General features: G+C 34.6%; 2 protein-coding genes across 2 annotated transcripts; one reads left to right on the top strand and one right to left on the bottom strand.

Moving 5' to 3' along the window:
• The first annotated feature begins 1,872 nt into the window (after positions 1–1,872).
• On the top strand, positions 1,873–14,547 carry LOC106719895 (protein kinase 4). The gene is made up of 18 exons (XM_045683852.1): positions 1,873–1,950; positions 5,907–6,019; positions 6,586–6,660; positions 7,036–7,149; positions 7,628–7,777; positions 8,069–8,155; positions 8,573–8,762; positions 9,036–9,167; positions 9,993–10,034; positions 10,290–10,359; positions 10,656–10,822; positions 10,935–11,762; positions 11,851–12,086; positions 12,583–12,785; positions 13,182–13,337; positions 13,669–13,775; positions 13,884–14,131; positions 14,261–14,547. The coding sequence occupies exons 2-18, from the start codon at positions 5,987–5,989 to the stop codon at positions 14,393–14,395; spliced, it is 2,973 nt and encodes a 990-aa protein (XP_045539808.1). The 5' UTR covers positions 1,873–1,950; positions 5,907–5,986; the 3' UTR covers positions 14,396–14,547.
• A 476-nt stretch (positions 14,548–15,023) lies between these two features.
• LOC106719988 (carbonyl reductase [NADPH] 1) lies at positions 15,024–16,427 on the bottom strand. Its single transcript, XM_045683722.1, has 2 exons — positions 15,622–16,427; positions 15,024–15,275 (listed from the first exon to the last, which is right to left on the bottom strand). The coding sequence occupies exons 1-2, from the start codon at positions 16,259–16,261 to the stop codon at positions 15,070–15,072; spliced, it is 846 nt and encodes a 281-aa protein (XP_045539678.1). The 5' UTR covers positions 16,262–16,427; the 3' UTR covers positions 15,024–15,069.
• Positions 16,428–21,029: the final 4,602 nt, after the last annotated feature.

The following is a 21,029-nucleotide window of genomic DNA, read 5'->3' as shown; positions in this document are numbered from 1 at the left end:
CCGTACGAACGATGCCGATTATTTCCGAGTGCAAAGCAATTTTTTTTATTATTATTATTTTTATTAGTGGATAGGGGAATAATATTTTAAGATAGTGCACATTGTGGATGTCACAGTGGCCTTTGATGTAAAAAAAAATGCCTTGTTTAAAAGCAATTTGAACCCCGGCAGGTGAGGACGCGTGATCGTTGCCCGCTCAAAGTGTAGTTAATGATCTATTGGAGATTTAAAAAAAAAAAGGGCGCAACAACGCGAGTAACAGCACAAGAGTCCATTAATAAACACCCGCTAGAAATTAGATAGTCTTAATTTAAATGTAATTATAATATAAGGTAAAGAATGGTTCTTGTTTTAGGTTAAGCGAAGAGCAATGATATAAAAAATAAAAATAGTTTGTCTAATATTAATAAGAGATGAAATTAAGATGCAAACTATTGGTTGTGAATTCCGACACAATTTGTTAAGTTGTTCGTAGATTTGTCACAGATGATAGTTGTCGAAACTTAATTTACTTCACGATAAGGCCCTTTTTAATTTTTTTTTTGTTTTTTTTTTAATATTTTTTTTTACTTGTCGTTCTCGTTTGTACATCGCTAACAATAATTGTACAGAGTACTTTTGGACTTAATTTAAGGCAATAAATGTATTTATTTTATAACTCGTGATGTAAGAATTTATTCTTAATTATTATAAAAAAAATATATAATATGCTTGTATACTCATGTTTCAATTACCTATTTTATTTATGACTGTGCTTTTTGATGTTCCTCGAAATGTCAAATTATTCAAAGAATGAATGTGGTACATAGAGAAGACAATTATTGGATTTTTACACATATACTATACAGTTATTGAATTTTACTATAATATTAATATAGCAGAATATAATAAAGACAATGGAGACTGTAACTTAAAAAGAAGCAAGACTATTTTTTTTGTTGCTAATAGTTCGAGGAAAGCAACAGATTTGTTTCCACCTATCCCAGATCACTTTTAGGTGGCAAGTATTTATATGATCAACAAATTAAAACAGTAATTTATTCTTATCCATCCTTGTTTTAGAAACTTTTATGTCAACCCAGTCGCAATGCCTGTACTGACCGAAAAGAAGAATCGCGTCGACGATTCAATGTTGTGTGTACAGACTACACCCTATAAGATATTTGCGACGAATGGATCAAAATATAGTATCCGAGATTTACGTCGCCTTGTGTACTAATTGCCTTATTCTTTTACTTACAAACAAACTTACACATACAAATGTTCAATTTCATTTTTGCCAACATTTTTTCTGTTATGATGCTACATTGTTGTTAATAAATAAAATGATAATAAAAAACCAGATATTGTATATTACATTTGTTCTTCACTCCTTAAACTTTAAACTAATAAAAAAGGAAACTTGTATTAAAACGTTAATAACTTTTCTTTTTTATCTGTATTTACTTCTATTAGTCTGCAAAACCATAAAGCCAATGTAAAATACAGATACAAAACCTACACTCGTTGAAAATGATGTACTTTTGTAAATTGTTTTGACAATTGCGATTTAAATTACGTAATAAGAAAATACTTTTATAATAGTCCAGCTAACATAAAAATTATATTTTATTCATACTAAAAAAAATGAGGTAAATTGGTTTTTGGTTTACCTTGACAAAAGTATAATTTATTCACAAATTTTTCGAAATTAAAAAGTATGGTCTTGTCTATGGAATCACAGAACGGAATCTTGTAAAAGATTAGGCCATTTCATAAAACAAATGTATAGTAACTCGCAGAAAATATCTTCGGGACAGTTGTATTTATTTCAGCTTTGCATTTTGCTTTAAATTGAATTGTAATCCGCATTGTAGGTCCTTTGGAAAGGATTAATCTTCGACTCTAGCGGAAGGGTTAGCAGGCTCGATTCTGCAATAGAAAAAGATTTGCACTGAGAGAAGACCTAAGGTAAACATCGATTTATTTTGTCCTAAAATGGAATCAGGTGACGAATCTAGAAAACTATAGTTTTTTAAAGCAAATTTACGGTACCTTGATTGTTTATAATTATTTTTAGTGCATCCTTGTACGAAATGAAAGTTTGACTTTTGCCACATATTCTATTGGATGGCAGCTGGCTTCTAGTATTTTGCTAGATTTCGTTCATGTAAATTAACTGAAATAATTGAATTTAGACGTATCAATCTTTATTTTGGTCAGGGTAAATCAGATGATGGAGGCTAGGATTATTTAAATTCCCGTTAAATCTCGTAGTTGGGATTGTTTTTCGACAATAAAATGTCAAATTGTGAACTTGTCAAAGCTGGGTTGAGTCATTGTTAAAGATTCATTTATCATAAAGTTATTGTTAACACATACAAAACACTGTTTACTATTACATAAATTCCTACTAAGCTTAACTGATATGTCAAATTTGTTATCAGTAAATATGTTTTTATGTTTTTTTCCTACTATAAAATCTTTCATATAAATTATATATGATTTTTAATAAACTAATTGCAATGAATCACTGACAAGGAACCTTCTTTGTAAGCTACACCTTTTTAAACAAGAAAATGAGTTTTACCAACAGAAAACATTACAGACCTACTTAATTTTACACCCTTAACATCAAGTGATGTTGTGTAAAATGTAGGTAAATATTGATTTTTTAAAGTTTACAACTATTTAACATTAAATATACAGAAATAAGTTATGTAAAAGAAGTAATTCAAACATAGATCCTAAATACATAAGTAAATTAAACAATGTGTAATTTTATTTACTTATAATGACAAAAATAACAAAGCTTATATATCACAGACAGCATTTACTTAGTTCTCTTTTCAATATCTAAAATATAAATAAATATATCAGTTATGGGAAAGCTACATCATAGTTATTTTAACTATGACTTCGCATTTGCATATAAAATTCTATTGTTCCTTTCTTTCTTGGAAAACATGTAACATATTTTGTGTGAATATTTTTGTTCAAAACAAATTTAAAATTTATTAATTCCCTACTATGTCTTATTTGAATATTCCTTTGATAGATTTATAATCTATATTTATAAAAAGTTTACCTAAATTCTAGGATCGTGTTTGTTTTTTAAATATATTTTTTTTAAATGTAGGTACTATAATATTTTATAATTATTGTGTTGTGATAAATTGATTAATAGGGTTTTTCGTAAATCTCAAATAACTAAATAATTGTCCGATAGTACACAACCAATATGAAATATCTACCTAAAAAATAGGTTCCAGACTTAAAATTTTTACAACTGTATTTGTACTTCAGTTGACGACTTGTGCCCCTTATTTAGACTATCCCAGGGATGGCAAACCTTTATTAACAACATGCTATTTTTCTGACATGGTTAATGAGGTCATAAAAACACCATCAAATAATTTTGCATATTAAAGCATAGGGATCACTCTAATTTACTCCTCATAAAATACCTACTTAACATATTTTTATAAGTACATAATAAATTTTGTGATCAGTAATACACTCAAAACATTGGTCCATTGATTTTCCATCCTAAGCCTATATTAATTGATATTTTCTCTGGCAAAGGCTATGTGTCATCCCACTTATGATGAAAATGATAAATATAACATAATTTTGTAAATTTATTTCAGCAGTTGAAACTGTTCAGTCAACTAAACAATCTTTTAACCTATTAACTTTGATTTAAGTGTGCTATAGAATGGATTAATTTTAGACCTCTTACCCTTCTCACCCTTTTCTTATCAGGAATGTATGGGAAGGGGTAGGGGCGGAAGAGGGGACGCATAGGAAGGGAAAATATCCTCTCTCTATGTGTCCCCATCTCCGTTGATTAAAGGTAGACAACGCATCTGCATTTGCGGATGTCTATGGACAACGTTCGCCTCACTATTTCAGTGAATTCAGGTGGCCGTTTGCTCGTTTGATACCTTTTGATATAAAAAAGGAAAATATTTACTATATCAATGTCAGTACAAACTTAGCTTTAAATCTTATCACAAATGTTTGTATGAGTAATAATATGAATGGTAATCATAGGAGATAAAAATATTCACACCTAAGTTATCATTATTATATAGGAAATAATCAAAGTATTGATAGTTCTAAGATTTGGAAGCTTTTCTTTACATTTGACAGCCAGGATTGATTCCCAATGACCTGAATTAATAGCTTTTTTTCATGTAATAAAGTCTTTCAATACTTTTTGGATTCTAGTTATTTAATATACATATGTGTTCTGTTTTGTTTATTAATTTTAATAATTAATTCTTCACTTTTATATTCTCTAAAAAATTGCTAGTATGGTCTATGTGGTAAATGTCTTTACAGCTAAAACATGGACAATATTAAATTTAAGCAAAATATTAAAATTACAGTTTAGTGTAATTTAAAATTCAACTACGTGAAAGTAAAGGATTCTGTAAAGGGAATGCGTAGTAACATATGTAGATTTGATCAGATCTTTGCGTCATGTCTACAGATTTACAGATAAAGGGATCAACAATGAATTATTTATTACACTGTAAAGGAATAACAATGACTGTCTACGTTGCTTCATATTAGGTGGGGTTATGATCAAGTGTTATTCTTCATAAAAAATAGGTGAATCAAGACGTATATTAGAGTCTAAAGTGCTTGGTAAGAGGTTAAGTTTTACTTGTTTGTCAAATTAAGTGATAGTATGTGTTTTAGTTAGGCTCAGCTTATCCTTTATTGATATGTTTTCTAAATATTTTATAAAAAAATGTGTTTTTTTTCTTGTGTGATGGTTTCATTGTTTATCACCGTGAAGAAGTGGAAAAAATAATTAAACTACCCACATTTAAATCAAAAAGTAATTAAAAAAAAACTTTGTTATGTACATGCTTAGCTTACTAATATTATAAATGCAAATGTTTGGATGGATGTTTGTTAGAAGATATCTCTGGAAAGGCTCAATGGATCTAAAAGTTGGCACAGTTGTAGAACATAGTCTGGAAGAACACATAGGCTACTTATAACGTTGTTTCTTTTATTCCGCGCGGACGGAGTTGCGGGAGACAGCTAGTGTTTTATATGTTAAAAAAATAGTAAGTGATGACCCATCAGCTGTCGCCTTTCTAATGGTTGCTTACGTAATGATCATCATAGTTATGTTAATGCAAGATGCATGTAATATAGCATTCCATTCACTTGTTGCGAAATTCATTTAGATTTAGCGAAATTTTTTATACTATTGTACCCCAGTGGTTGGTGGTCTTTATTCTGAGTCCTAAGTTCGATTTCGACGCAATTTTTTTTCTCCCACATGTATGTCCGCTCAGTTGTCGTTTCAAGCTTTTATATACCTTTATTTGTTTCGAATGTTGAATTATCTGATTTTTATTTGTCTTTGGAATATTGCTGTGGGTTTTTTATTTACTATTATTATTCCAAATAATAATCTTTTAAATTTCGCCTCCAGTAGAATGTACTTAAGGGTGACCGTTGCGAAATCATGACGTCACGGCATGGATTTACGTATTTATGAGGGGGAAGCCTTTTGGTACTAGTTGCCTTTAATGTATTTTAAATCTTTACGTGTTTAATTATTTCAAAACAATATATAAAAATTGTTAAAGGCATTTTATAACAATATAATTTATGTTAAATAAAAATTTAAACAAATTATTAATTAAATAATTTCAATAAGTAATAACATAAAGTTAAAATAACTTTAAAATTATATCTCATAAACAAATTAATAAAATCTGCGAATTTATAATTCAAATAAATAATCAAAGGTTCTAAGTCAAAACCGTGGGATTTAATTACTGAAATATATATATATATATATATATATTTTCAGGTAATTTGACATATAAAAAAATAGTTTTGTTTAAATGTGTTTCTTGGATACAATAATAATGTTCAATGTTTGTTGATTGCAGGTTGCAGTGGATATTCGTGTAGCGTAAGCCGATATTATTGTTAGGTGGAGGCGACTGAACTATTGGCTGCTGGGGCTAGGATGTCAGTACTGAATCAGAGTGGAGAGGAGCAGGTACGTATTTGTTTTATTAGGGGAGAGGATATACGGGAAGGGAATATAACCTCTTTTGAATAAAGGTAGGCATTAAACTGATTATTGCTTTGTTTTGGCAATTCAAGTGGCCAATTACTCATTGGGCACATATTGATACAAAAAAAGCTAGTAAACTTGGCATGTGTTACAAAATCTCCATCAACATAACAATTTATAGCAAAAGAATAATTGAAAACTCTAAGTCAAAAGTTTATTTAAGAAAAATTAGGATCTTATTTGTTAGATTTTTTTATATTTAATACTTGTCAAGGAGGCTATACCGATAGTTAGACCTTAGAATTAAATTGTGATTTATTTTTTGTTTTTTTTTATCATCTCTAATTTTAGAAAGTGATTTTTTGATCCTTAGGTTTTGATTATCTGTTCAATGTTTGTTATAAATATTATTTATATGTGCTAGATCTTACTTATATGGAGAGATATTATTTTTTTAAATTTCGTTCAGACGGAGTCGTGGGTGACAGTTAGTTTTTTATATAAATAATACGAAATTTTATACAAATGTTTTTATTTATGACTTGCAGGTGGAATGTCCCCTGTGTATGGAACCTCTGGAGGTGGACGATCTCCACTTCTACCCGTGCACATGTGGATACCAAGTAAGTTAACACTTCCACTGCCACTGACTCGCTTGACAAGTTCAATGTGATAACATCCAGTGCCATGAAATGTAAAACATAATTCAGTTTACACTAAATACTAGGAAATTTAATATTGTTCTGAAATAATTCTTAATATGATGTGAAGTAATTTTATAAATGTTAATTTGTTTGTTTGTATTGAATGGCTCTGAAACTAATGAACCATTTTCGAAAAATTCTTTCACTGTTGGGTAAAAATATTATCCCCCAGCTGACATAGGATAAATTTTTTACTAGATTTTTTTTATTTAATATACATAAATTATAAATTGCATCTATGTAAGAAATGTGATGTAGTATTAGAAATATTATAAATTGTTATTTTCATTTCAGATATGCCGGTTTTGCTGGAACCGTATCCGGGAAGGAGAGAATGGTCTGTGTCCGGCTTGTCGCAAGGCGTACCCGGAGAACCCGGCAGACTTCACTCCACTCAGTCAAGAGCAGGTACATACATACATACATACATACTAATACATAAAATTTTAAGTTGCATACAACACACCATCTAAGATATAAAGAGATGAGAGTGGGAAGTAATTTTTGGTTAATTAATTTATCTTTCGCTCTCCCATTCGTTGATTACGCGTCGTCAATTGGTGTAAGATGGGTTTACGTCTACGCAAACAACCCTGCAATTCTTCCTCATGACGGTTTACTGAGCTTTTGTCTTCTGCGAATTAGGTATTAGATTTTTTTAATTAATTAATTTAAATCCTTTAGCCGTTCTGGAGTTAAATTTGATTTACATTTATAGTAGGCTATTATAGGGCAGTAGCACTCAAAATCATCGTTGGCATAAAACTGCAATATTTGAAACATTTATTGGTGTAAGTGAGGCAAAACAGTCCATGCCAGTCCAGCGCTACTGTCCTACTGTATTGGCATACTGTAAATCAATAATTATGTGGTATTTGTATCGCAGGTGGCCGCGATAAAGACGGAGAAGAAGGCGCGCGAACAGAAGCGTCGCAACAAGACGCTGGAGTCGCGGCGCGCTCTGGCCAATGTGCGCGTCGTGCAGAACAACCTCGTGTTCGTTGTCGGCCTGCCTGTGCGGCTCGCCGACCCAGAGGTACTACCCACTACCCATTACCCACTCGTACACAGTACCCATAGGAAATTATATATGAAGCAGTTCTGGCTCCCGAAATATAGGAATCCTTAGTATGGGAGACAAGACTCCAATAAAATTTCTATGAAAAAAAAATACAGTACAAAACATTTTTTTTCTATTTGTCGACTAAAATGAGCTCTAGAATAGTCTATTCCGTTCCGTCCGAATAGAAATTTAATTCTTTCTTGTGTTTTTGTGCAATGAAGTTGTTTTAGTTGTTATTTTTTATGATTGGTTTTTTTTTTTCAGATTTTAAAGCGGCAAGAGTACTTTGGCAAATATGGAAAAATACACAAAGTAGTTATAAACCAAAGTACAGCATATGCAGGCTCACAGGTGAGTATGGTTTATATAGAAAAAACCAAATAGCTGTATAAATTGTAGACAACCATAGATGTATACTTATAGATTAAACTTTAGGTACAAACATGTGACAAAGGAGCATCGGTGGCTCAGGGGTTAAGCACTTAACTTGCAATTTGCAGGTCCTGGGTTGGAATCCCGCCATGTACCAATGTGTTTTTCGATTTACATATGTACATTTATTCGACGTTCTTACTGTGAAGGAAAATATCGTGATGCTGCACATATCTGAGAAGTAATTCAATGATATATGTGAAGTCAACCCGCACTTGGCCAGTGTTGACTATGTCCTAGTCATTACTAACTTAGAGTAGGCACCGAGACCTTCAATGGAGACGTATAGTGAGCTGATGATGATGTTTCAAAGAGTAATAATTTTGTTATATACAGGGTCCGTCGGCGTCTGCGTACGTGACGTACGTGACGTCAGCGGACGCGCTGCGTGCCATACAGGGCGTGAACAACGTGACACTGGACGGGCGCGTGCTCAAGGGCTCGCTCGGCACCACCAAGTACTGCGCCAACTTCATGAAGAACCAGCCCTGCCCCAAGTCAGACTGCATGTATTTACACGAACTAGGTCAGTGCAAGATACTTATTTACACAAGACATAATTTAAAAAAGAAATTTAGTTAGTACCCTAGACTATGCTCTATGTCTGTGCCAAATTTCATCGAAATCCGTTGACCCGTTCTGGATATACTTTCTAACAAACATCCATCCATCTAAACATTCGCATTTATAATATTTAGATTATCATGTGGTATTCCACGAATAGCTTATTAGAGATAGGAAAAGTGTGGATAGAAATATATTCTATCAAGTTTTGACATTTGTCTGCGATATGTTACAGGTGATCCAAACGCATCGTTCACTAAGGAGGAGATGCACGCGGGCCTGCACCAGGTGTACGAGCGGCGGCTGCACAACCAGCTGCTGCAGGCGCAGCGAGACAAGCCCGACGACAAGAACTGCCATAGCACAGGTAACACTCGCCACACGACTCTCTCACTACACAACTCTCTCACCACACGACTCCCTCACCATAAGACTCTCTCACCACAAGACTTTCTCACCACAAGACTTTCTCACCACACGACTCCCTTACTACACGACTCTCTCACCACAAGACTTTCTCACCACACGACTCCCTCACCACACGGCTCTCTCACCACACGACTCTCTCACGACAAGACTTTCTCACCACACGACTCCCTCACCACACAGCTCTCTCACCACACGACTCTCTCACCACAAGACTTTCTCACCACACGACTCCCTTACTACACGACTCTCTCACCACACGACTCTCTCACCACAAGACTTTCTCACCACACGACTCCCTCACCACACGGCTCTCTCACCACACGACTCTCTCACGACAAGACTTTCTCACCACACGACTCCCTCACCACACGGCTCTCTCACCACACGACTCTCTCACCACAAGACTTTCTCACCACACGACTCCCTCACCATAAGACTCTCTCACCACAAGACTTCCTCACCACAAGACTTTCTCACCACACGACTCTCTCACCACAAGACTTTCTCACCACACGACTCTCTCACCACAAGACTTTCTCACCACACGACTCCCTTACTACACGACTCCCTTACTACACGACTCTCTCACCACACGACTCTCTCACCACACGACTCCCTCACCACACGACTCTCTCACCACAGAAAGTGGTGATTCCGATCGTAATAAAGGTAGCAAGTCTGTTTTAATTTCTGTATAAAAGATACCTGTAGCTTCTAGTTTTAATACCGAGAAGATATGTAATTAATTTTGAAAATATTTCAGGTAATTCTAGTACGAATGCAGAAAAAGGCACTTCAAAAGATGGTAAGTTTTATATATACAAAATAGAATATATGGAATATTATTATCTTATATTACTAGCTTTTACCCGCGACTCCGTCCGCGCGGAATAAAAAATAGAAAACTGGGTAAAAATTATCCTATGTCCGTTTCCTGGTTCTAAGCTACCTGCCCACCAATTTTCAGTCAAATCGATTCAGCTGTTCTTGAGTTATAAATAGTGTAACTAACACAACTTTCTTTTATATATATAGATTTAAATAATGTTATTTTTTGTAGGTATTCCGTCAAACACAACACCGACACCAATGGTCACATCGTCAAATATAAACATAGTCACTACGTCTAAGTAAGTACAGTAATAATTGATGGTAATAAATGTCGCGAAAATTGGTAGTGACACAAGAAAATATGACCAAATGTTACGCTTTATAATAAGATTATTATATCCAGTACTAGGCTAAGATAATATAACATATAAGACGTTTCGTTCAATTGTGTGTCTGTCAAAGTGTATTTTGAAATATCGAATATGATTTAATTCAAATAATAAATCCATATTCAAATAGTAATAAAAAAAAATCTTCATGAACGACTATTATATACCAGAAACATGAAATACATACTCTGTCTCATTCGTTCCAGATCGAAAAAAGAAACGGCAAATGGTAATGGTAACGGCAAAGAATACGGCAGTAACGGCGTGGGCAGCAACGGCAACAGCAAAGAGGCGTGGCCAAGCCTCGGCTCCTCCCCTCCCGCTGACAGCCCCGCCAGGAAACAGTCCAGTCCCAAACCACAGCACTCTACAGGTAACCACAACAATGGACCTTGCATTTTATATATAAATCAACAACAAATCCACAATTCTTCCGCTATTGTTTAATGTGTAAAGTTTTTAATGTTTATTATCTTATTTTGCAGGTAAATCACAAGAAAACGGCACGTCAGAATCCTCCAGTCCAACACAGCAACAAATACAACAGTCTCAAACGAAAAACAATAAAGAAAATCACACGGAAACAAAAACGAACAGATCCCACAAAGAAATCACAAACGGCCAAAGCAAGAAGAGCAAATCAGAAAACAAATCGAAACAAAAGAATAACAATAACAACAACAATAACAACAGTAGCAATAGCATCAGCAATAGCAACAGTACTAGCAGCAGCAACAGCAATAGTATTAGTCAAGAAGTCACAGAAGTGGAGCCTGCGGAAAGTACACAAGTATTCAATAGCACAGAAAATCACAGTTCAGTGTTTGAAAGTGATACACAACAAAGTTACCTGACAAATGAATTAGACGAATTGGAATCTGATAGACATAGCCTTTTAGAAAACCACGATTTATTAGACAACAGTGATCACAGTCTATTAGACGATGATAACACGCATAATCTATTAAACGATGCCAATAACGTAGTAGTAATGATGCAGACTCATAGAGAAATGCTCGCAGGCCTAGTCGATAATAATCATATATTGGCACACAATATGAAGTCACCTTTAGCCAATGGTTACGGACTATTAGACAGGGAAACTGTTAACTATTTAGGTAATGACAGACAAATTAGTCAAATTAACCACGGTATGATGGATCAGAACGAATTGATGTTACACGAACAGAGGAGTCACAACGAAATGCTCTTAAGGAATGAAATGTTGGCCCGACAACATAATGCATTGGTCGAACAAAAACATTATATGCCAACATCCAGTATAGGACTCGAGACTGCTAGTGAATTATTAGGTACAAAATTTTTTTTTTAATCATTTAAACATAATACGTATTATATTCATAGTTATGGTACAAACTAAATATATTTTATCTTATGCAGGTGCTAATTTTCATCAAAATCACAATATGCTTCCACCGTTTGGTATGCGTATAGACAACTCAATGGGCAGCGGCAATTCAATATCGGCTAACTCATTATCATCCAACTCTGTACCCGGGAGCTCAATGAACACGATGGGCGGGTACATGATGCAGCATCAGCAGATGCTGCAGCAGAACCAGTCTCAGATGCCACAGAATAACCTTGTTAATGGATTTGATTCGCCACAGTCTGCGGTAAGTATTCAACATTTTGCAACACAATTTTTAGTGAGTCAAACTTTAGATTAAGCCTTTGATAGTATTTACGAAAGATTTCTATCTTATTTCTTACTAATATTATAAATTCCAATGTTTAGATGGATAGATGTTTGTTTATTTGAATCTCGGAAAGGGAACGTAAGAACCCATAGACTACTTTAAGTTTCTGTTAATGTCGCAAGGACAGAGTCGCGTGTTAGCTAGTTAGCTATATTTCTGTATTTTTACTTAACTTAATTTCTTATTATGTTTATTGAAAGTATGTCATATATATTACTAGTATGATTTAATTTTAAAATTTCCGGGAATAAGTCATATGTGACAAAAGGCACTATCCTATGCCGAGGTATATAAGTATTGTAAGCCGTGTCAACTTTTAACACCTCCCCTCGCATACCTTTACCCCCTTCTATACCAAAAATTGTATTCCGACCTGTCAAGATAGTTGAAGAAATGTTTTGTTTGTCATCAGAGCGAAGGTCGGTATTTGGCTGAGAACATGGACAAGTTCTTCACGGACTTCCACAAGGCGCAACAGATGCGGCAGATGTTGTCGCGAGATGCTGAGGAGCGGCGGTATGCGCACGCGCACGAGCAGCGCTCGCTGCACGCCGCGCCGCACTACCCGCACAACATGCTCAGTGCTGAACGCCTCGAGATGGAACACAAGCAGAGGTACCCACAACTATCCTTCCTTAAATTACAAACCTTCACTAATTTCCGAACACTTTTACTCATTTTTTTTAATGTCAAAAGATGGCAAATGGCCACCTGAATTTGCCGAAACAGCGAGATGACCGTTGCCCATAGACATCCGCAAATGCTTACCATTGCTTACCTTTCATCAACGGAGAAGGGGATGTACAGAAAGAGCATATTTGCCCTTCGTATGCGTCCGCTCTTCCGCCAAATCTTCTTTCCCTTAACATCTTTTCCTTATAAGAAAAGAGTGGGTAGGGAAGGGAAAAAATACATTTGCTTATGGAATTACATGTTCTCCTGTGTTTATGTAATTTCGTCGTTTGATTGAATTATACGACTATAATATGTTCTCTCACATGGTTACTTCAGGATGAACACTTTGCGCGGTGCGGGCGGAGAGAACTGCGGGGGGCGCGCGGCAGGTGATGGTGACGACGACCTCGACTTTGATCCCTTCAAAGAGACGCAGAAGGCGCTGGCGGAGATGATGGAGACAGAGATGATGTTCAACACCATCTCTAGCGGGTAAATACTTTGACAAGACCTAATCTAACTTTTAGAAGCTCTGGTACATCTGACTATGGAATCTCGGAATCATAAATAAGGAACTCTTAACTCTTAACCATTGATGATTTTTTTACTTAATAAAAAGAAAAGAAAGACGAGAGTCAAGGAACATTATATGTAAAAATGTCTATTGTCATTTAGCATAAGGAAGATGTGCAAAAAAGAGTATGGCCAAGAGTCTGTAGATTATCTCAGTTTTGTTCCAAGATAACATGGATGATATTACGTTATACAGGTTTTACAATATTGAGAGACTCATTATTACAATAATAGTTGATGTGTGTTGTAGAGACAACATGGAGCGCGTACATCGCGCCAGGATCGCGCCACCACCCGGCTTTGGACACCTCAACGCCTTCGGTATGGGAGTCCCACCACACCACCAGCAGCACCAAGGTTCACTCAATTACCGATATAAATAAACAAATTGACATGTATAAAACCTCCCAGAATTTTGAACAAAGATTTTATAAATTAAATTAACGTAATGTTCTCACTTTGCAGGTTACAACTCGAACAGCGCACAGAACGTGTTCTCTGATTGGACGCAGATGGACCCCGCAATAATGTCCACCTCGGTTAGCTTCGGCAAGCAACCCCACGCCCAGTCCCACTCTCAGCCCCACGCCCAACCTCACGCCCAGCCTCATGCCCAACCCCACGCCCAGCCAGGCCTCACGCCGCAGCAGCAGGAGCTCTTCGCGAGGTTCAACCAGCTCAATGTGCAACCCAACGGGATCTCTAAACATCAGGTTTGTGACATATGTAATTAAAAAACTAACTAACGTCAAAATGTTAAAAAAATATATGTAAGTTGCTAGAAATCTCATCTTGATAGAGGATTTTTTTGTTCTAAAAGTAAAATCGTATTATGGTGGTAGATGTCAGGCGCGGTGTCAGCAGCGCAGCAGTGGGGCGGCGGCAAGCTGTGGGGCGCTTACAGCATGCCCATCCCGCCGGGCTTCGCCCCACCACCCACGTCGCAGCACCCCGCCGAGTGCATCGACGCCAAGTAGCCCCCTCTACCATTGCAGCGGAAATTATATTTTCTATCAATTAAATTTATTATCTCTATTCTTCCGTTGGTGACGTGATCGATAAATCTTTGTATTAAGAGAGCATATTTTAAACGAGAGAAATATGATAACAAAAAGGAATTTGTAAAATAAATTAACCTATTTGTTTTATTTAAAAAGATGTTGATTTTTTCTTTATTTTTTTTTTAATGAAATATTCGCACTCGTCTGGACTATGTCCGCGGCGACTGCGTCATCGTATTTCTTAATGATAGTTTCGTTTCACAAAATTTTATGTATATTTGTTGTATTATTATAACTTAGTGTCATATCCCCTGTTAAATGAAATTATTATTTTTTCTATATATAAATGAAATGCCAATAACGCGGTTCCATTTTGTACCTTATTGAGCCATTATCAATGAACATCATTAAAATTGAGGAATTATTATCCATTCTTTTAATGAACCTCGTACATTTCGTGGAGACTGAAACTGAAATAGTGATTTCCTCCCAAAACCCCTATCCTACAACAACCTTTATGACCAAACAAAAATCTATAGAACAAAAAGTATAATTACTAAAACATAGTTTTATTAATTTCAACTAAGAAAATATGATAGGAATAATTTTCGTTACAATTGTCAATAATGTGCCTTTCAGTTTATAATACATCACTTCCTGCCATCAATATAACCTCTAGGATCGGATCCATCCCACGGGACCACATCACCATTGTGCCAGAAATATCGACCACCGTTCTCCGAGTCTAACGCCACTTTGACCACAACTTTGGCAGCTTCTTCTGGCGATACGTTTCCAGAACCTCGCGTCATGTCTGATATTACGTAGCCAGGATGCACGCAATCTACTTTGATACCTGAAAATTAAACAGATTAAAAACTAACAAGAACACAATGTTTGAAAATATATGACTTAATTTTGAATTATTGTTAAAGTAGGCGTAATAAGCAACGATATTTTTACGTTGGTTTTTCACTGTGACTAACACTTGTGTAACGTTACTGAAAGATTATGGCTGTAATTTTTTTTTTAAATGGCAACAAAAAATGCTGAAGAATGTTTTTCACTTCAATACTTTATTCAGTACAAATGTTTCTTGAAGGATGCGTTTATATTTCTAGTCCGAACATATAATGACCATGTTTTAACACCTATAACATTAAAATGTTAGATTTTTCTTTAATTTAAAAAATACTTTTTACCTCTATTAGCCAGTCTCCTGTTCAGCAAAAATGTATAGGCATTTACGCCAACCTTCGAAACAACATAAGGCGAGTCGCCCCAACCATCTTCAATATCCTTGTTTACTTTTACAGCTTCTAAATAATCGTTCATTAGACTTTGTAATTCTTTTAAAGTTAAATTTGGTGAACTTATCTTTGCTCTTAGTTGTTCAGACGGTATTCGCGATAAATGTCCCGAAGAACTGGATATGTTTACAATTTTCCCGCCATCCGCAATAAATGGTAACATTGCTTCAGTAAAATTAACTAAGGCTGTAAAGTTTATGAGTATTGTCTGTTCAGCTTGAACGTATTTTGATTCCTTGGCATCTTTAAGAAATAGTATACCAGCATTATTAATTAATATGTCGACTATTTGTTCTTCTTTACAAATGGAAGACGTTAATTTTACCACACTGTCCGTATTTCCTACATCTAATTGATGATATTTAGCATAATAACCCAACTGTTTCATTTTTTCGGTAGCTTCGATACCTCTCTTTTCATCTCGCGAAGTCAAGTAAACTATTCCATCAAGTTTATCACACAATTCTTTTACCAAAGCAAAACCTAATCCTTTATTTGCACCGGTCACTATAGCCACTTTGTTGGAAGACATAGCTAAATACTCGTTAAATTATTCCAGTTATTATACAACTAAATCATCGAAATCATTCACTTTGCTCAAAACTGTTGTGAAAAAACGTCTTATATCAAAACAGCTGTAAGATAAGATGTTCAAGGTCAAATGTATAGATTACAATAATTGTCATACGGACCGTGAACGTTTGTCATTTGCCTAGGCATATTGTATATCGAATGAATTAATCAGAAAGTGGCGTGCTTTATTTCGCTTACTTTCCTACTCTTAATTGTTGAAAGTTGCATTAACAATAATCCGAATCGCCATATCATTTACGTTGTTAAATTTTCTTCTTTTTCCTTCTTTAATTTGACAAACAAATTATTTGGTTAGGGTTAGGACGCCGCAAACTCAAAGATTTAAGATGGAAATATAAAATTTTAAATTTAAATATTTTTAACTTGCTTGAACTATTACTTACTCCCCGCCAGAAGATTCTGACAAGGGTAGACTAGTAGTATTGCTATTTTAAAAAACATCATTGCAATGTAAGGAATATTTTTGGTAGTAGTGTATTTTAAAGACTAACTAAATAAATACAAATAATTTTTACTATGTTACTCGTCAGTAATAATTCATAACATTCAATTTTGAAATAGAAAATGTTATTTTTCTTATGATTTAGTTTCGTAAAATATCGAATATTATTAAAAATTTGACTTAGAACAGCTCCAGATTTTACACTACACATTTTTCTTTTTTCCGTGTTAAAATTAATAATATTAAAATTATATGAGACGCAAATTACGGGTAAATAAAGTTGTGTAATGGTATCACAGTGCAGTGGCGCGCCTAGGTTCGACACGACACGGAGGTACCCTACCGGGAGTTCGAAAGTGATTCCATCGCGTATGAATTGTCGTGTGTCATTGCAAGTCAAAGTTTATATGTAATTCATGTTTTAGTGTTAAAATCCCTTTAATTATCATATGTTGACATTTTTGTGATTATGTGTTATCTTCATTTGTGTGCTCGAGGTGTATGATAAGGGTAAGTTGACTGTTTATTCACTTGATCATGTCAGACGGTGTTACTAAAAAACTATTACATTATTCTTATTAGAATATGTTTGAATGTTTAAATTTCTTGTTGTTGTAATAATTTTAAAGTCAATAAGCAGAGTTTTGTTGATGTTTTAAAATAAAAAATCTTATTAGTAATCAATTGAAAAGGTATTTATTTTTGACATTGATAATAAGTTTCAATCAAGTGTTTTAAGTTTGTAACGTAGACCGGTTTACGAGGTTTAAAGTTTGTTTTAGTTCATGGAATCTTATTGGAACCTTAAGAATATTATAACTAAAACAGATTAATTAACAGCTAGTCTTTTGTGTAGTCATGGTAAACAAAATAGTTAAAAAAATGTACTTCTCTATATTTATCATCGCAATTATTCTAAGCAATATGAAACAGACACCATAGAATAAAATAAGGCTAGTTTTTTTACTATTTAATAATATTTAATCTTTAATTAAACACATAACATGTAGGCAGTTAAAGTTTTTAATCCCCAACCTGACTTGTCAACTTGCAAGAAATAATGTGACCTTCAACTTAGCAAATAATATTAACAGACTTAAATAATCACTATTTATAAAAAATCAATACATTCCAATTACATCATGAATAACCACATTTTTAAGACGTAACTTTAAAACTGTTATATTTTTTGAAAATGGAATGTTAAAGAGAGACATAACTATTTTAACTATGCACCTTAAACATATTTATACTAGTACCCTCTTTTATAATACATGAGTTAAATTTTACAAATTACCTTGACTGAAATGAACATAATATTTTAAAATTACAGCATTGGTAAAGTGTTGATGGATAAAGTCAACAGAGCTAACAATTTTAATTTTAACAGTGGTCGAATTCACATATATATTTCAGCCATTTTGTTTTAAATATTGCATTCCCACTGCTAAAAGATTTGTATACAAAACATATTGTCATATATTTTATTGTCTTTGAAGAGAGATAATGATTCAAATTATCCAACATATAGAATTACATCTCTTATGTGATCTTTTAACAGTTGTAATTTCTTTCATTGCATACATTATATGTTTCCATATGTTTGCTTCAGCGGTATAAACCCATAGTAAGCCATCAATCAGCATTTTCAGTAAAATCACTATTTGTCACACATGATTTGTAAAGTATTGCTTAACATGTGATATTTACCTTGGAAACTTGATAACTGAACCAGAACTAGCGAGCTGATCTAGTACCAGTATTTTATATATATAGAAAATCATTATGTACATTTGTTTCAATGCTTGTTTTGGTAGGCCAAATAGTTTTTTTTATCACCATACTGCAATTATTTACATTTAATGAGAAACTATGCATTCCTAACATTAAAGTAATATTAACAACATCCAATGATTTAAATTGGGGATTCCCAAGGGGTCAATATTGAACTTAAAGCACTGCTAATTCTCACTCTGTCTCCTTCTATTGACCTTAGTCAGAATGAATAAGTAATAATTGATCTTAAAAGTAGGTAATTTGGCCATGGAGGGTGTGTGGTAACGGTTCATTTTGGAAAAGGGAGTCACTTGTCTAAAATAGTTTGGGGATCCCTGATCTAAATAATTTAAAATTCAACTTCCCACTTTAAACATAAATAAAATTATAATTCTAGAAGTTTATAAACATAGAATTTATAGTTAACACCTGATTATTTGTACATAATCCATCCAAGCGGATTTAAAAAATCTAGTAACAAATATGGTCTATGTCATTCCATGATAGTGTAGCTTTCCAACTGTATTTTTTTTTTATTGTTTCATTAGTTTTGGAGCCAAAACAAATAAACAATCAAATCTTTCCCCCTTTATAACATAACACCTTACTATTTGAAAAAGACCGTTAGATTTCATGAGGTAATTATCTTTACCATCTTATAACATAAAATAAGTTACAAAAATAGTATATTTATCTTAGCTCACGTATGTTCGTGTGCGCAATTTGTCAAACATTGGCCAAATGTGCGCACAATGATTACGGTTCAATCTCGCCGCGTCCGATTGCCGGATCCTAATTGGTCTAATGAACGTATGCGCGCGCGCACTGTTCGCTCTAATTAATTGTTTCCATTGCCTCTAACGAGTTCGTTCCCGTGAGATATCTATCAATTTTTGTATTACCTTCGTTAGAATTATATTTGGCGATATTTTTTAAATTTAATTTCGTTTCGTGATATTTTAAAAGTCAACTAAAACACAATCGCGACAAGTTAACGTTAAACAGTGGTAGATCCCGCAACAACAATATTTGTTGAGTACACGAATGGGCCGGGTCGCCCGGTGAAATACCACGACCACACAGAAGACTGGCGTGAAGTGGAAGCAATTCCGCGTTACGTCTGATGAGTGTGGTGCCGTGCCGGAGGCTTAATCTTAGTCCACGTTCCCTTTGCCTCCCTTTTCTTATAAGGAAAGGATGGGAAGGAGAAGTGGATTTGACGGAGGATGGGACACATAGGAAGAGGATATATCCGCTTTCTGTGCGTCCTCCCCTCTATCGATTAAAGGTAGGCAACGCGTCTGCAATTGCGGATGTCTATGGGCAACGGTCGCTTCGCTATTTAGGCGGATTCAGGTGACCGCTTACTTGTTTGCCACCTTATGATATAAAAAAAAACACTAAACGGCTTTTCTATCGGAATAAACTCTTGCAAAATGATTTGAAATTGTCATTTTTTGTTTTATTCAAGCGAGGCAACCCTAACGCACACCGGGCGGTAGGCAAATGTTAGCTCGCACTAATTTATTGCTATGGGCGCTAACGAGATCCCTTGAGGTCTGCATACATTTGTATCACAAAGTACGCTTTCTAGTTATTTAAATTTTGCAGCACGATCGTACTAATACCTTAAATACGTAATTATTGTGAGACATGAGATCATAGGTCAAATGCTTTTTGTTTATTGTCTTGGGAAACTTTAACTTGTATGGTATACTAGCTTTTACCCGCGACTCCGTCCGCGCGGAATGAAAAATAGAAAACGGGGTAAAAATTATCCTATGTCCTATTCCTGGTTCTAAGCTACCTGCCCACCAATTTTCAGTCAAATCGATTCAGCCGTTCTTGAGTTATAAATAGTGTAACTAACACGACTTTCTTTTATATATATAGATTTATAGTTCATAAAAAACACTCATTGAAACTATAGTTATTGGACGACTATCTTTGGATAGTTTGGCTCTGGAATAATAACTACTAGCCATTTACAAACATACGAAAATTCAAATCTTCGTGGTTCCGGTGGACTCCTGTTTCTTAACTTCAACTTTTCTATTATCATCCACCTAGACCATTAGAGAATGTCTTCTGTAAAACACCTTAGCGTACCTGACCTAAGTTACCTTCGTTTGTTTAATTACTACGTTGTATGGGGTCGTGGTAAGCTTTGGTTTGTTCAAAAATAGATGCACATGTAAGATGCAGAATCGCAAGTCGTGTGATAATCACAAGGTGAAAATTATCTATCTTTTGGAGACGCATATTTCCTGCATCTACTCATTACATGACAGGCGTTATAGTACTTTGTCAATTCTTGGTACAAACGTTACGTGGTTCAAGCGTCGTGTTATGGCAGCCTCACAGCGACGCATCGTAATTGGCTTAACTAGCTATTGCTCGCAATGGTCTCTTGAGTGCTGTAGGATGACACTTCAGCGTTTTTTCTGTGGACACTATATTAATGATGTAGTTTTAAATAAATTCATTA

This window comes from Papilio machaon, chromosome 23 (genome assembly GCF_912999745.1).
Source record: "Papilio machaon chromosome 23, ilPapMach1.1, whole genome shotgun sequence".
Classification (NCBI taxonomy): domain Eukaryota; kingdom Metazoa; phylum Arthropoda; class Insecta; order Lepidoptera; family Papilionidae; genus Papilio; species Papilio machaon.
Note: the sequence above shows the minus strand (reverse complement) of the source record. Positions and strands in the feature narration are given on the sequence as shown.

What these genes read in the sequence shown, in the direction of transcription:
- LOC106719895 (XM_045683852.1), top strand. Translation starts at nt 5,987, where the DNA reads ATGTCAGTACTGAATCAGAGTGGAGAGGAGCAG. An exon ending in CATGTATTTACACGAACTAG is followed by an intron (nt 8,763 to 9,035) that starts GTCAGTGCAAGA and finishes GATATGTTACAG; the next exon opens with GTGATCCAAACGCATCGTTC. An exon ending in ACGGGATCTCTAAACATCAG is followed by an intron (nt 14,132 to 14,260) that starts GTTTGTGACATA and finishes TTATGGTGGTAG; the next exon opens with ATGTCAGGCGCGGTGTCAGC.
- LOC106719988 (XM_045683722.1), bottom strand. Translation starts at nt 16,261, where the DNA reads ATGTCTTCCAACAAAGTGGCTATAGTGACCGGTGCAAATAAAGGATTA. An exon ending in CAGGAGACTGGCTAATAGAG is followed by an intron (nt 15,276 to 15,621) that starts GTAAAAAGTATT and finishes TTTAATTTTCAG; the next exon opens with GTATCAAAGTAGATTGCGTG.